Consider the following 15,615-nt stretch of genomic DNA (forward strand, 5'->3'; position numbering starts at 1 on the left):
ACATGGAATGTAATATCCGAAGTTACATTCTGTGCGATTCTATCGCAATGGATGCCGTGAAGCACGGTTCCATATATGCCACCTAGTATTGGTCCCAATCGTTACCTTGTTGTGACCTTCCACTATGTGTTGGCAAAACAATCATTTGGAGAGAATGAATACTTGATCCGGATGTCATAATGAAGCGACCGCAGACGCCTTCTGCGGGGGCAGGTACAGCTCCAAAGGTTGAGCATGATGCGGTGGGGAAATCACTCTACAGCTTGGTCTCTTTGGTCGAAGGCTTCGATCAGCACATGTTGTGTATGTGTATGAGGGCTTTCGAGGCTTCTTTGGGTCTGAATCAGTCGCAATTATCTACGCTGATGACCGTGTCTAATATTTCGCGCTTGGGCTGCTGTCTGATTTGGGGATTGCTGGCAGATAAGTATAAATTAAATCACGTGTTCGCAGCAGGCCTCCTGTGGATGGGTATTTTTTCGATCATTCAGAGTTCCACGTCCGACTACAAATCAGTAAGTTACGATGGGTTTCGCTGAGATAACGCATCTGCAGATTATTATCTTACGCATTTTACACGGTTTTGCTTTTGCCTGCATTTACCCCGTGCAACAAAAAATTGTTGCGGAAGACTATAGTGACGTGTCGTGTAACCTAATATTCGGTACCATGCAAGCGTTGAACTGCATAGGGAGTCTGGTCTGTGCAGTTGTCACGACGCGTATTGCGCGACAAGTAATATTGGGACACTACGGCTGGCGCACTGCTTATGTCGTTTTGGGGTACGTATGGATATTGTTTGGTATAGCAATTATGTATGGAATGACAAGAGGGAAAAGTGAGAAAGAGAGATGTAACGCAAAGGACAAAACGGATGTGAAAGAAGTGATAGAAGTAGCCTTTTCAGCAGTTTTTTACTGTAAGACGGCAGGTATCTCAATATTCACGCTATTCGTAGCGGAAACTCCCACGTGCGCGATTTCCAATATGGCCCTGTACCTCCAATATTTGGGAGTGTCTGACGCCATGGCAGGTGTTGCCGTGGCCACGACAATGATTGGTTGTGCATTAGGAAGCGGCGTTGGTGGCTTAATTATTAAGTATATTTCAGAAAATTATGAAAGGCGTGGGGAACTTTATTCCGGTATTGCCGTTCTTGTCATCCGACTAATTCTCTGTCTATTATTCTTTTTATGGAAGCCCCCATGCGGAACTCTGTGTTGGTATCATTACATGGAGTTAGCAGCGTTCGGTGGAACATTAGTGACGGTTGGTGGTGTAGACAGGGCCCTTTTGAAGAAAGCAATCGAGGACAAGTGTCAAGCTACCGCGGCAGCTGTGATTAGAACCATATCAGGCATCGCAAGTATTGTAATTCTCTTCCAGATTTCCACGTATTTGTCCGAAAATGTGTTTGGCTACATTCCGTCGACAGCGCCTTTCGAAACCATGCAGGTCAGTATTAAACATAGAAATGCTGAAGCACTGAAGTTGTCCATGATGTACATTATTGTAGCAGGCACGATACTCAACATTTTTTGTTATGTTGCGTTGTTGTGTTATGCTCCTGAGAGAGAAGGTGATAAAGGAAAAGTAAAATGAAGTGCAATGAAGAGTATGAAAAGCAAGCTGAAGGACAGAATAATGCGTCTGAGGAAAAGAAAGATGGCATTGTTTGAAGATCGATACAATATCCCAATGAGCATTTCGGAAAATTTTACACGATAGCTGATTTGCTATGTTGGGGATATATGTATCCATGCCATTGGCACTTCACATGTGGTTGGTTTTTGAATTGGTGACGCCAAACGTATTTCAAAGGCAGGACAACCGCCTACAAGATTTCCTCAAGGAGATGCAGCAGAAAGTGTATGTAGTTAGTTGAATGAAAATTATTCGCTGCTCCAATCACGAGAAAGAACGAAGTTGCGAATCAGAAGAATTTTGCTGCATAATGCAAGAATACAAAGTATACCATTTACTCCCGTACAAAGCGCGGCAAGTGCCATAAATAGAAATACACGGGCATATGGCGGCTGCTGTGTGAGGGTTACTTCGCTAACGCGAACGTTCATGCGAAGACTCTCAACTTTGCAGGAGGCGGAGAACACCAATATCGCTGACGTTCAACCCGAGTGTGTGACTTGGCAATTGATGAGCGTGACGATGACTAAACACGAGTCCGTTGCGTTCATCAAACACGTGATGGATCTGCCGTCTCTACATTTCCACGTGCCACCGGCTCTCACCGAATTGTTGAAGCAAGGCTTCTACCCACTCTTGCAAGTTGTTATATAGTAATTTAATGGCGTTGCAGATGAGTGGTCACGTCAATTGCAGTTAAAATGTTGACGGTTGAGTTGAAGGTGACAATTTCACGAACTAAGGCATTGGTTCCTTTCAGATTATAACCGATAATAGTTACGTTACAAAAATAGCGACTATTTCGGACATGAAATATTAATACTACCAGTAACTACTTTCGCAGCTTAGGCATTTGTATGTGCACATAACCGATTTGTACAAATGATTTATCATCGTTGAACCTACAATTGTATTTCTGTTGGGTGTTGTGCTGCACCGCCAGAGAAAACTGTCGTGCTTAGCGTGACCTACTATGCTCATGCTATGTCGCAGCAGGAGGGTTATGTGTTTTAGACAAGGTTACGAGTTTATGGTGGATGGTCAGGTGTATTAGGATGGGATGATGTTGGAAAATGTTGTGGTGGTTTGCCTCGCAGTGCTGACGTGGAAGAATGAAACGCTAGAGGTTTCTATTAAGTAATAGTTAACAACATAAAACCGCATTATCTTTTCCGTATATGGCATAACAATATTGATGTAAAGGAAGCTGCGAACCTGCGTTATTTTAACCTCTATTTTTGAACACATCAAGCACACCGTTGAAAAGTTTTTTGTCGTGCTACAACGGGTATATCCTTTTAACATTGATGACCAGAGAAGCAGCTTCAAGAAATCGCAAGGGGCATTGAAAGCGGATAGCAACTCCTGATTTAACCTTATCCAGCCCCTTCAACACCTAAGTATCAACGGCAATTAACATAGCAGCTCGAGTTTGGACGTTTTAGATGCCATTATGTATTGCTCTCTACTTTCGCTCTATAACAGTTCTGTGTATCATATGGTGTCTTAAGCTCAAACTAGCATTAGCCTAGACGGATTTTTTAGACGGGTTGTGATATGCTCACCTGCTCCAGTCCCACCTGATTACATATTTTCATGCGTACGGCTTCACTCACAACCAAGGTCCACATGTAATTACCCACATCACCATATTATATATACGCTTAACACCAGTTGTAAGCCTTGTCACGGTTAGTCGCTAAATACGAAGTTGACTCTAAGGTTACGTATTAATGGATGCAATGTTGGGCATGGTCTATCCTAAATGGTCGTGTCAAAACTTTTCGAGATTGCTGCTTACCATATTCACAATTTACATCACATAATTCCCGCTAGGCTTCACAAAATAGGCGTGGTTTATAAACGCAGGAGTAGTGTCCGCCAGTATCATCATCGCCGTTCACCAGACTTTCTTACCACAACCGTATTCAATTCAATAATAGATTCGCACTCACATGCAATACCTACCCCAAATATAACATTCTAACTAACAGAGTCACACCACCATCCGTTATTTGCGACGTAAATTAACCATGTAAAGTCCCACAACCTTTTCCACCGCCACCCGACATGAGATTACTGAGCTGGATGATACAGTTCAGATCACATGTCAAAAGTTTCCAACAAAAAGGTTATGTAATCGTAGACATCTTCAACGTAATCATTCATAGAAGTGTCTTTAGGAGACAATTAAGTGTCCACGTTATTATATTTCATCGATGCGATAATCCCAGTGCCCCGCTGAAACAGTGAATATGAGGTAGATGGTTCACGTTGCCGAAATTTAAACATAACTAGACGTTTTATCAAAACATTTCATGACCATTATGTATTCAGTAAATGTGATGCTAGTAGAATGGAAGACAAGGTGCGTCATCTCAGCAATTGAAGTGGGCAGCCCTCCGCCGCCAAGCACACATCGGTGGGAGAACATTTACAAGCGGTATTTGGCTGATTAGATATCCCAACTAAAGTAATTGCCGCTCATATGAGGAGACTTCGGACGATCAAGTGGTTAATGGCTCAAGTAGCATACCAATGATGTTGAGAAAACTTCGGTGACACCGCCCACACAGATATGATCACTTTAAGAACGAGGACCATAGCCAAACGGTGGAGACAAAATCAGATGTAAGTAGTGATGTTGAAAACGCGAACTGAGTATCGAAGGTGAGATGTTTGAGAGCAGTAATTAAAGCCTTGAAGCCGGTGGCTCGTGACTAACTGCAATTTGAAATGGTAATAGCCTGTTCAACAGTTGTGAGCTGCTGAAGATGATGTAACTTGGATCGAATATAATAACAAATGACGTTTGCTGCGTGAAGGCGTGTCAGCGATGTTTCAGTATCGACAGTCGGATCCTAACCAATTAATTGTATTATACATCTTTGCAGCGCATCTATTAATTCGATTTCGAAAGCAAACAGTGCGTGTATGGTAAACGGCTAGGTTGAATATCTATAATGATTGTTCATCCCATCTGCGAGAGTAGCTGCAGCCGGAAAATGTTGAAGTGAGGTCAAATAATTTTTTGAAGCAAAATGACAATAAAACACATTGTAAACAAGAAGCTAAAACATCAGTTATGCGTCATAGATTGTATGATGAAGATGTACTTGTGTTAATATAACGCTTCGCTTCCGCCGGCGAACGGAGAGTACTGCGGGGAAATTTAAGTCGTTTCCTGTAAATCCATTGCACATTGCCCAGCGCATCAATCTCGAATGCTTATGATTAGCCTCTAATCTAATGATGCTATAATTGAAGGTTTCGATGTGGTAATCGGATCTTTATTTAAGTCATGCAAATGGTACCGTTGACGCCCCGCTTTCAGATTAGGATATTGCGCAACGGAAGCAACAAGTTCGAAATATCATTAAATCATAACGTGCCATCACCTATTGTGTGATGTCAATAACTGGTGTGTATTGGATTCGTAGCAGTGTGTTGCGATTTCACATTCACCAGGTGTGCCATGCATCTACAACATAGGATTCCTTAAACAACTCCATTTTCTCCGCAGTGTACGGTATCGAGCAGTTGGATATCCCGTCTTGATGTCGATCTAATCTGAGGCGACTGAGATATAGAATCACTCAACTCGTGTAACCGTCAGGTTGGTTGTTCGTCGTTCCGCATTGTTGCTTGCTTTTATGATGCGTCGTCACCTAATCGTGACTATTTCAGCAGTTATTCTGTTTGTATATGTTGTTCATACCTTTGTAGGGTTCTGCGAATGAATTTGGGGGATGATGGCGAGGGAGCAGGTGGAGGGGAACACGTGTCAATGCTTCAATATTACGTGTGATAAGTCCAGCAATGGTCCATGCTCTGATGAAAAATGTACTACGTGCAAGTCGTGCTGCGATCCTAACTGCAAGCGCTGCAAGGATAAATGCAAGAAAAACGATCCTTGTAGATGTCATATTCCCCGCTGTGGTTGTCAAGAAGATTGTTATGGAGACGGCAAAGATGGTAAATGCAAAGGAAAAGAGAAGAATGATTGTAAGAGATGCGAGACAAAATGCGAAAAAGGGCAACCATGTCTATGTTATCAATGCAGTTGCGGAACGAAATGTAATGGCGTTATTTGTAGCTGCTGTAGCTGGTGTGATCCGAGGAATTGTAATGGAAAAGGGTGTAATGGCTACGTAATCGGCAGGTGCGGAGACAAAAAGCCAAGGCCTGATAAATGCCAAGGCCACGTCAAATACGACAACTACGACGACAAATACGGCGCTGTATTGGTTCGCACTACTAAAAATGTAATCGTGTGCGATAAAATGCCCCACCCAGGCGAGGAATGTACTGAAAACAACTGCAATTGGCTTGGTGGTGTACTGCAGCCCGACGGCAATTGCATCATTTATTGCACATACTGCGGTAAACTATGCGGCCAAGATAAATTTAGGCGCTGCTGCTACATAGCTGTTCCCTTGGTTATCACTGTGTCAGCATTCCTTATTTTTAGGTTTATGCTTCCCGAGAAGTTCCACGCGATTACGACTAAAATACGTGCCGCATTTCCCAGTGCTCCTAGGCATCCCGGAAGATCCCTGACTAATCTCGTCGGTGGCGGACTTCCCGATGTTAACGTTGACCGCTACGCCGCCTTCCGTCCAAGGACATACGCTGGCTTATCGTAGAATATGTAGAGCGCTAATATGGCAACAACTGTATTATAAAAATGTAGTGATTTCCTTTTGTTTTATTATCAGAACCATTGAAATCATCGCTGCTCTAGTGCAGAGTGATGCATGACAGAAATACGGGGCAATTGTTATGAATGAGTTATATAAACCATCCCTAGTCATAGTTAAGTACTATGCTCATGAATTTGTCATGGTATCATGTAAACCAGCCTAGTATATTATGTCGTTTAATATGTCCTGCGGTACCATATCCACGCCATGTCATTTCATATGGTTCCACTAGCCACCTTAGTGTCACGTTCTACCATGGTGCCGCTAAATTCCATATTTCACGTCGCCTTCACTTCGGGCATCAGACTAAACTCATTCATATTGTGCAGCAAGTATTTTATGTTCAATTGCATGTTTGTGTAACTCCTAATTTGGAGCTTACTTATCATACTCTTCTCTTCGAGTTCTCATATATATGATGATTCCGCGTACGCCCTCTTTTACTTATGATGTTCAATATTTCCCCTCCGACCTGTATAAAACAGCTTCGTGAGTCACTTTGATCGGTAATCCATCCACTTTAGGAGGCAACATTTTGCCACATGCTGAGTAAAAGATTTAGCTTCTATACTACCCTGCAAGATGTGGCTCAACTAGTATCGCCTTTTGTTGCGCCTGCAGAAATTAGCGTTTACCGCACCTCAACTTCTGCTTGCATGATAACGTAATCACTGATTTGCCACAAAATGTATTGACACCCACCACCACAACAGCGCATATACAACCACCAACGTCATAAAAATCCGATTATTTAGAATCGCTGTTTGTGTGATAGCACTCAGCAGCGAAATGGGTGCAGATGGTGCTCAGATTGGCACCTGCTGATCACGGTCTGGCAGGTCGTAGTAATCGTTTTTGTAGTCCTTACGACGCAAGCGGTGGTTTACGTATATGGGAGGGCTCGGACCGCGAAGCTCGCTCGCTGACGAGGTAGCGAGGCCCCCGCCCTCATCGAAGACCTCCTGCTGAGCAGCTTCGTCTTCGTCATCGTCGTACTGCAGGAAGTCCGGCGGCACGTGGGCGAACTGCACTCCAGGCGCGCGCTCAACGTGGCGCAAGTTGTCAATAACCTTCATCTTGATGCGCTCGAGGTGCTCCGGAGTGTTGTAGTTGGGCATGTTGGTTGGGGTGAGGTGGAGGTTGAAGTCTGGCGCGTAGTAGTCGTAGTACTCATTGAGAGAAATTTGGTTGGACATTTCGTCCTGCTTACCGAGAACGACCCCGGTTTCGTACGCCCAGCAGCGTGCGACGTTACGGATTGTGTACCCGCCGCCTCCCAGCACCAGCAGCGGGATGTTGAGGCTGCGGCAGAACTCGACGCAGCGCGCGTGGCCCTTGTTGCTGAGGTTGAATCTACCCAGCCGGTCGCCAGTTAGACTATCTGCACCGCATTGTAGCACAATGGCGCCGGGCTCGTATATCTCGACGCACTTGCCGATCACAACCTTGAACAGATCGGCAAAGCTGTCGTCGTCCATGCCATCGTTTAGCGGCACGTTGACACTGTAGTATTTGCCGGATGCGACGCCCACGTCCGTGACGTCGCCGGTCCCCGGGAAGAAGTTTCCAAATTTGTGGAAGCTAACAGTCATCACGCGGTGCGTGACGTAGAAGGCCTCCTCCACTCCGTCGCCGTGATGCACGTCGATGTCAATATACATGACACGCGCGTGGTACTTCAGCAGCTCCAGAATACCCAATACGATGTCGTTGAGGTAGCAGAACCCCGATGCCTCCGAACGCTTGGCGTGATGCAGCCCTCCTGACCAGTTGATGCAAATGTCCGCCTGCTGGTTGTTCAGGCGGTGCGCGGCGTCGATTGACGCGCCACTGCAGCTCTGCTGGAACACGAATAGCCCATCAAAGACCGGGCAGTCGGTCGCCTCGCCGACGTTGAAGCGCTTGAGCTGGTAGGCGAACTCGCGGTAGTTCTCCGGGCTCACTCCCGAGAGGAACTGGATGTAGTCATTGTCGTGGAACGCCAGCAGTTCTGGTTCCACGGCCTTATGAGGCCTGAAGACCTCCATGTGTCGGTACAGGTCGTAGCTGAGCACCAGGGCGTGAGCCATCCTGATGCGCTGCGGCTTCATGGGATGCCCGGGGCCATAGTAGTAGCTGCCCACATCGGGGTCGTAGAAGTATGACACACGCTTCTCCATGGTTATAAAACGGGCTTTGCGTGTCACACACTAACCGACGAGCTGCCCGTTGAAGCGTCCGATGGGAAAATAGACAGCTCACACAGACACGAACCCCGCTCACCGACAGGCACACCTCCTGAACTGCTCGCTATTTTCGATGCGGCACACACGGGGAGGTCGCTCACGTGTCGCAATTCGCGCGGCGTGATGTGCCACTCACCATGCAGCTGCCGCTCTGCGACCTGCTCAAATCCGGCCGGGGTTTCCGCGGCGCCTAAAGGTGCCAGTTATAGTACATCTGCTGCCCCTGTTTCGCCATGTAATACAAGCCACTTGATACGTACCGACTGTGCGTGCCGCGGAGGTCGTGGTGTGTCGGCCAGATGGGGAGCTCGGTCGCACATCGTCGCTGTCGGTGCACCGCAGCTGCGGTCCTTCCATGGGCAGACTACGGATATTTGCCGTGTTGTCTCTGGCGTGGTACGCATGCGACTGGGCATTGCCGGGAGCGTTATTTGCACATGGTACGTTTCGTTACGCAGTCGTGTCTTATGATCGAGATCGGCAATTCCGCCATCCGCTGATTTTGTGGAAGGCGAACTTGCTGACGTGTGCTATTCGTGTATTTCATCTATGCTATAAATATGAGTTTTGAGCCCAAATTGGCGTGGAATCCTGCTTTTTTTAGCGCACTCATGTGTCTGCAGGATTCAGGGCAACGACAACCTGTAGTGGCGCTTTATTCGCCCTAGGACGCGGCTCACCTCTGCCTAGCAGACGTGCAGTTGCCAACGCTGTCGCAGGAGAGCTCTTCGGCGTGCCCGAGGCCCGTGGAGACGGGGTGAGCGGCGACCATGGCGCCCCGCTCCGTCGGCTGCTTCGCAAGGGAGGTGTGTTCGCTAAGGTCGCGCCCGGAATACACGCGCTGCTACCGGTCGGCAGGAAGATAGTCGCGCGTCTGGAGCGAGTCCTAAGGGTTGAGATGGCGCGTCTCCACACACACGAACTGGAGCTGCCGATACTACAGCCGGAGCGTCTGATACGGAGCCGCGAGGCGGAATTCGGCCGAGATTTGTACAAGCTTAAAGATAGACAGGATCGCGTTTTACACCTCAGTCCCACATGCGAGGAGTTGGCTTGCCTGGTGGCGTGCAACGCACTCAGCCCCCTGTCGCGAACGCGGCTGCCGCTGAGGGTATTCCAGATCCGCTCCAAGTTCAGGGATGAGCTGCGCCCCTGCGACGCGACCATGCGGTGCAGGGAATTCACGATGAAGGACGCCTACTCCTTCCATGCAGACGAGCAGTCGTCGGAGGCCGCCTACGAGGAGTTCCGTGAGGGCTACAAACGCATACTGCAGAAGCTGCGCATAGCACATACAATTAGACGTGAAGATCGCGGGGACTGCTTCGACGAGGAATTCGATGCTGAACTCCCTGCCACTGGCGACTCCTCGAAGCTCGAGATCGCTCACATCTTCAAGTTGGGAACCGCACTCTGTGAGGAGGCAGGTCTCAGCTACGAGGTGGAAGGCCGGCGCAAGAAGCCCGTGCACCTCAACTCCTACGGCATAGGCATACAGCGCCTACTGTACGCGGCAGCGGCCCAGCACAGCGACGCCGACGGGCTGAAGCTGCCGCAGATAATGGCCCCTTACGACGTCGCAGTTGTGCCTTGCGACACGGATTCGGCTGAAGTGGCCCAACTGGCGCACGACTTGCACGTGTCGCTATCCAAAGCCGGGCTTGACACACTGCTGGACAACCGTGACCTCCCGCTGAAGCAGCGCACAGCGGACCTGCGAGCCATCGGTGTGCCGCACGTTGTGTACGTCTCCGAGTCGACTCAGGTGGGCGGGACCCGTGAGCCTAGCGGTGCCGTGGCCGAGGCCATACGGCAGGAGAGTCGTACCTCCAACGAGTACCACCTGGGGCAATCAGAATCCGCCTTGCTAGCTCGAAGCTGGCCAAACGTCGACACAAGCCGCCTGGACAAACCGGTGAGGTACGTACACCGCGCGTTCGAAGGCGACTTCGTGCTTCCGGCCGCGCGGCTGCTGGAGCTGCTGTGCGCGTGACATTCGGGCCCATAAAGTTGCGCCAATCGTACACATTAAATGACCTGCCCTAGGCGGCGAAAATTCAATGCGCTAATCGCATTATATGCTACATTACAGTTGACGTTAGACACGGCGACCGGCACACCAGTCCCCGCATCCGCTTTCGACATTTCCAAGTAAAGCATACACATTAGCTAATCAGCTTGCCTAGCACACACCGATGTGCCCCAGGGTGTCTTTCGGCTGGCTACCCGCGGTGTGGTGGACGGCAACGCGTGGTGGTAGGCGGACGACAGCGGAACGTACACCAAATTTACCTAGACGCCCGCGCTACGAATAACGTGTGTACTAACGAGTTTTGTCACAGCATACACACCGCTAACGATATGACGAGCTGCAGATGGGTCGACGTGGTCAGCAGCGACTCCTGTAAGTTTCTGCACATCAGCCTCTCCGCACTGGCGTTCGCAACCAGCTCATGCCGTCTCAGGCGCGTCGTTCGGGCGCACCGCGCTGATGAAGTACGAGATGCAGGACCGGCGTGCGGCGGCGGTGACCTCCGAGCGCCTGGTCGCGGCCATCGACGCGGGCTGCGTTGACCAGCTGAGGGACGACGTGACCGACGACCTGGACGACTCGTTCATTGAGCGCGAGGGGCATGTGACGGCGATGCAAGCTGGCACTGGTGTCACCATGGACATGCAGCTGAAGATGAACCTGGGCGACGTCGCCATCGACGAGATGCCGCTGTCCCAGGAGGACATGGGCGAGTCGGACGACTCGACGCTTTCGCCGAAGCCGCTGCTCAAGGAATGCTGGGACAACGGCGCTGTGGACGTGCCGAGGGACGAGAACGGCGTTGCTATGGTGTCCTTCACGGGGATTCTCGGCCTGCCACGGTCGTCCAAATCCTCCGGCGCAAACTCGCGCAGCCCGTCGCAGCGCGATCGCACTTCGCCGAGGCCCGAGACGAAGTCAAGGGCGCCCAAGGACGTCCGGACTGGGTCTGACTCCGCGAAGCATGGTAGTGGCGCCAACGCGTGTACGGGACCCGTGGCAAAGGATGGTAGTGACAAAAATGTAGTGGACAGCAAGGACGCGGGCATTAGCACCCCCAAAACAGCCAACAAGGCTAAGCGTGCGCCCAAGGACGCATCCGCTTCGAAGGGTAAGACGGTGGAGTTCGCGTCGCCGTGCGTCAGCCCGATGTCGATGCTGGAGGCGGAGACCTCGAAGCGCGCGAAGCTGGCCACCGACGACCAGTCCGGCGTCTACTTCGACGACCTGACGCAGGAGCCGCTCAACCCGCCCAAGAAACCCAACGTCATGAAGGGGAAGGTCGACACGGAGCACATCTCGCAGCTGCTGCTGAAGCAGTTCCAGCAAACGGAACCGAAGCCGAAGGCGAAGGAAGCGCCTAACACCCGCATTTGCAGCCGTCTGAAGGACATCGCCATTGGCAAATCCACCAAGGTAATGACCGCGTGTTTTTGTCGACATGTCGCGCAGGGGTACCAGAACTACATCAGGAAGGTGCCGATCGACCAGCGCACTCCCTGCGATCCGCAGACGCCCAACTTGCGCGAGAACGTCTCTGCGGCGCGTTTCCAAGTCATTTATCGCAAATGGCGCACCGCCCTTCACAAGTACGACAACCTCTAACACACCATAAAATCACGTACCACTATGGGGACACACTGGCAGTCCAAATCACTGTAAACTTCGTTGGAGCCTCGCCAGCGGATACGCGCTCGACATGAGTGACATTGACCGTGATATTGAGCAGCTGCGTCGCTGCGAGTATCTCAGCGAATCCGAGGTCAAGCTGCTATGCAACAAGGCTAAGGAAATCCTCATCGAGGAGTCTAACATCCAACGCGTGGACGCTCCCGTTACGGTACTGAATTTTTCATTGCATTCTCTCGTGTATAGCGGCGAAAAGCCGCGGAAGGCGACCGCATGGACGCGTGAGAGCCGACGAATCAGCGTGCGGCGGTGTCGCATTAACGGCGCATTGCGGCTAACGGTGGCATGTTGTATGGTGATTCGCACTGCTGACGATCGATGTGTGTCTGTACTCAGCATACCGCGGCGTAATGCTTGCCGTGGCCTGCGAAGCCGACATGCGTCTTCGCGGCCAGCTGCATACGCCGATGTTGGCGGTTAATCCCGCCTTCCAAGTGTCGCTGCGTATTATAGGTGTCAAATGTCTGTGTTATGCATCCTGTTCTGCGGGCTTCCTTCCGTGTGATTGCGTGCCTGTTTCCGCGTGTCTAGACGCTTTGGCTCACCTGCGCCACAGATATGTGGAGACATCCACGGCCAGTTCTATGACTTCAAGGAGCTGTTGGCGGTTGGGCAGAACATCCCGGAGACGAACTACCTCTTCCTAGGCGATTTTGTGGACCGCGGCTACTACTCTGTGGAGACGTTCCTCCTCCTGCTGTGCCTCAAGGTCAGGTACCCAGATCGCATCACGCTCATCCGTGGCAACCATGAGTCGCGCAACATAACGCAGGTGTACGGGTTCTACGACGAGTGCATGCGCAAGTACGGCAGTGTCAACGTGTGGAGCTACTGCACGGAGATATTCGACTACTTCGCCATTGGCGCGCTCGTCGATGAACGGTACTTCTGCATCCATGGCGGGCTCTCGCCCTCGTTCTCTACCCTTGATGAGATCCGGTACCTCGACCGCAAGCAGGAGGTGCCGCACGAGGGGCCCATGTGCGATCTGATGTGGAGCGACCCCGAGGCGATGGACGGCTGGGGGGCGAGCCCGCGCGGCGCCGGTTTCCTCTTCGGAGGGGACGTGGTCCGCCAGTTCTGCCACCAGAACAAGGTCGACACGATCGCCCGGGCCCACCAGCTGGTCATGGAGGGTTACAAGTGGTGGTTCAACAAGATGCTGGTCACCGTGTGGTCGGCGCCGAACTACTGCTACCGCTGCGGCAACATCGCAAGCATCATGGAGGTTGACGAGAACCTCAACTGCAGCTTCAAGAAGTTCGATGCGGTGGCGCCCAACAAGCGCGGCGTGCCTGCCAAGAAGCCCATTCCGGAATACTTCCTGTGACCACGCACCTGCTGTCTCAACGTACGACCATCAAGAGCCAAACGATAATAATATACGATGCGATTACATAGCCACAGCCACACCATTACACTAGCGAACAGTTTTGCCACCCACACCATTCACGTACAACATTCCTATATGTCTGGTCGTACAGTTTTCTTTTTGGCCTGGCGCCCTTATGGGCAGGTGCCGCTCTCGTTGGAGGCTGCGTCGCGCCAATCCGCCTACGTTCTCGCGTAAATCACGCATTTCACCTGGCCACGGAGTGTACTTAGCATTAAATGAAATGTCAGCGCTTTATGTTGAAAAACTCGTACTCCTGCCGGCCACGGCAGAATCGTGCCAGCCGCATGTCGTCTATGCGCAGTGTGATGCGCTTCGCGTGATACGAGCAGGCGGTGGATATCTCCAGCAGGCGTGTGATTTCGTCCTCCGTGGCAGCCTGCAGCGCAGACAGGGCCTCCACTGTGAATTTGACGGGCTCGGGGCCGCGCCACCACGTCTGCGCTATGTCGCGCACTATCCTCGCGAAGACGGCGCGCGGTATCAGCAGGTGCGTGCTCTTCTGGTACGCCAAGATCTCGCGTTCGATGCGCGTGAGGCCGTTGCGGCGGATCACTCGCCCGCGGGTGTCACGCGACTTCCCGAAGTCGTAGCCCTTGACGAAGCGGACGTCCCCGTCCTTGTCCACATACATGCGATCGGAGTTTTTGTGGAGCATTTTGTTCATGCGGTAGCGAATCAGCGATTCCACAGCCTGCTGCTTGCTCATAGAGCCGCGCTTGAACTCGGCGATGATCCTCGCTGGCGAGAGCACCGCCACGGGCTTGATCGGAGGCCGCTTCGGCACAGGGGCCGCGCGCGCCTCGGCAAGGAGGCTGGCTGTAACGGCGTCGCTCATATCCGGTTGCGAAGGTGCAGCTACCGAGGTGGACGGCCGCGACTCCGTGGCGAAGCGCCGGCTGGCGCTGCTCGTGGACCCACCATCGGTGTTGCGAGCATTGTGGAGTGACCCGCGCACACTGCTGGCACCCACGTCGATGGGCCTGCCGACGACGCTGACCCTCGGCTGGCGGTCAGACCGACCGGTGACGCTGCCACGGGACTCTGCATCACGGGGGAAGCTGGTGGCGCTGGCGAAGCTATCGCGGCCACCGTCAACCATAGAGGTGCCCAGCGTGGTGTCACTGTCCAAAACTCTGTTCTCCCTGGCTAAGGCTGCTGCTCCTATGGCGCTGCCAATTGAGGTTTGTCGTGACGGCGCAAGGTCCAGCGATACCGCCGACGAACTTCGCGCACTGCGAGTGACTGACTGCGGCCGGGGCGAAACCACGTATACTTCGTCGCCAACGGACTCCATTTCGATCTCCTGCACTGAAGAATCCGACGGGGACGATGAGGATACCACCACCAGATCATCGCCGAAAAAATGGCGACTGGCGCTGCCCACTCCGGGGATGCGGCTCGGGCGCACGTCGTCGAAGGTGGCGTCTTCTTCCGGGGTGGAGTACCCCTCTACATCGCTGTCGGACGCCATTGTGACGCTGCAGTTTCTTCGCTACGGGTCCCACGGCCCTTAAATAGCGAGCAGTTAATTAGTTGTATGTCACCAACATGACACTGCCACTCAACTAGTAAGAAACCCTTTGCAATTGCGTTAGCAGAAGAATTATTTCAATACTGATACTCCCGAAATCCCGAAATTATACGAGCTTTAAACATATGGCGGCCTATTGGTGAAGCGTATATCCGCGACAACTAACCTGCAACACCGACAAGTACAAAACTACGTTTATGCAGTAACAAAATTTGGGCTCCTTTGTAGCGAGCACTCACAGCGCTTGTGCACTTATAACAGCGGTCGGAAGCCCCAAGTAAACACCGAAATCTGGCGGCTTCGGCAATATAAACAAGTGACGACGTTGCTCCGCCTAACCAGCGTCGGAGCTCAACAGGCAGCCGCCTTTCAATCAACAGTCCTCCACTTCAGAA

At 51.4% G+C, this 15,615-nt stretch overlaps 7 protein-coding genes across 7 annotated transcripts; 5 read left to right on the forward strand and 2 right to left on the reverse strand.

Annotated features, from left to right (window-relative positions):
- Window positions 1–179: 179 nt before the first annotated feature.
- On the forward strand, window positions 180–1,602 carry BBBOND_0100970 (Putative sialic acid transporter; the record flags this gene model as incomplete). Its single annotated transcript, XM_012910500.1, has 2 exons — window positions 180–515; window positions 556–1,602. 2 exons carry the CDS (start codon window positions 180–182, stop codon window positions 1,600–1,602), a joined length of 1,383 nt encoding a protein of 460 aa, XP_012765954.1.
- Window positions 1,603–5,396: 3,794 nt separating this feature from the next.
- Window positions 5,397–6,290, forward strand: BBBOND_0100980 (hypothetical protein; the record flags this gene model as incomplete). The annotated part of the gene is made up of 1 exon (XM_012910501.1): window positions 5,397–6,290. One exon carries the CDS (start codon window positions 5,397–5,399, stop codon window positions 6,288–6,290), a length of 894 nt encoding a protein of 297 aa, XP_012765955.1.
- An 863-nt stretch (window positions 6,291–7,153) lies between these two features.
- BBBOND_0100990 (histone deacetylase, putative) lies at window positions 7,154–8,506 on the reverse strand (the record flags this gene model as incomplete). Its single annotated transcript, XM_012910502.1, has 1 exon — window positions 7,154–8,506. The coding sequence occupies one exon, from the start codon at window positions 8,504–8,506 to the stop codon at window positions 7,154–7,156; it is 1,353 nt and encodes a 450-aa protein (XP_012765956.1).
- A 421-nt stretch (window positions 8,507–8,927) lies between these two features.
- BBBOND_0101000 (tRNA synthetase class II core domain containing protein, putative) lies at window positions 8,928–10,565 on the forward strand (the record flags this gene model as incomplete). The annotated part of the gene is made up of 2 exons (XM_012910503.1): window positions 8,928–9,012; window positions 9,292–10,565. The coding sequence occupies 2 exons, from the start codon at window positions 8,928–8,930 to the stop codon at window positions 10,563–10,565; spliced, it is 1,359 nt and encodes a 452-aa protein (XP_012765957.1).
- Window positions 10,566–10,933: 368 nt separating this feature from the next.
- Window positions 10,934–12,209, forward strand: BBBOND_0101010 (hypothetical protein, conserved; the record flags this gene model as incomplete). Its single annotated transcript, XM_012910504.1, has 3 exons — window positions 10,934–10,976; window positions 11,038–12,020; window positions 12,057–12,209. 3 exons carry the CDS (start codon window positions 10,934–10,936, stop codon window positions 12,207–12,209), a joined length of 1,179 nt encoding a protein of 392 aa, XP_012765958.1.
- A 94-nt stretch (window positions 12,210–12,303) lies between these two features.
- On the forward strand, window positions 12,304–13,623 carry BBBOND_0101020 (Ser/Thr protein phosphatase family protein, putative; the record flags this gene model as incomplete). The annotated part of the gene is made up of 2 exons (XM_012910505.1): window positions 12,304–12,534; window positions 12,850–13,623. 2 exons carry the CDS (start codon window positions 12,304–12,306, stop codon window positions 13,621–13,623), a joined length of 1,005 nt encoding a protein of 334 aa, XP_012765959.1.
- Window positions 13,624–13,912: 289 nt separating this feature from the next.
- Window positions 13,913–15,160, reverse strand: BBBOND_0101030 (core histone H2A/H2B/H3/H4 family protein, putative; the record flags this gene model as incomplete). The annotated part of the gene is made up of 1 exon (XM_012910506.1): window positions 13,913–15,160. The coding sequence occupies one exon, from the start codon at window positions 15,158–15,160 to the stop codon at window positions 13,913–13,915; it is 1,248 nt and encodes a 415-aa protein (XP_012765960.1).
- Window positions 15,161–15,615: the final 455 nt, after the last annotated feature.

The sequence above is a fragment of the Babesia bigemina genome (genome assembly GCF_000981445.1).
Source record: "Babesia bigemina genome assembly Bbig001, chromosome : I".
Lineage (NCBI taxonomy): Eukaryota > Apicomplexa > Aconoidasida > Piroplasmida > Babesiidae > Babesia > Babesia bigemina.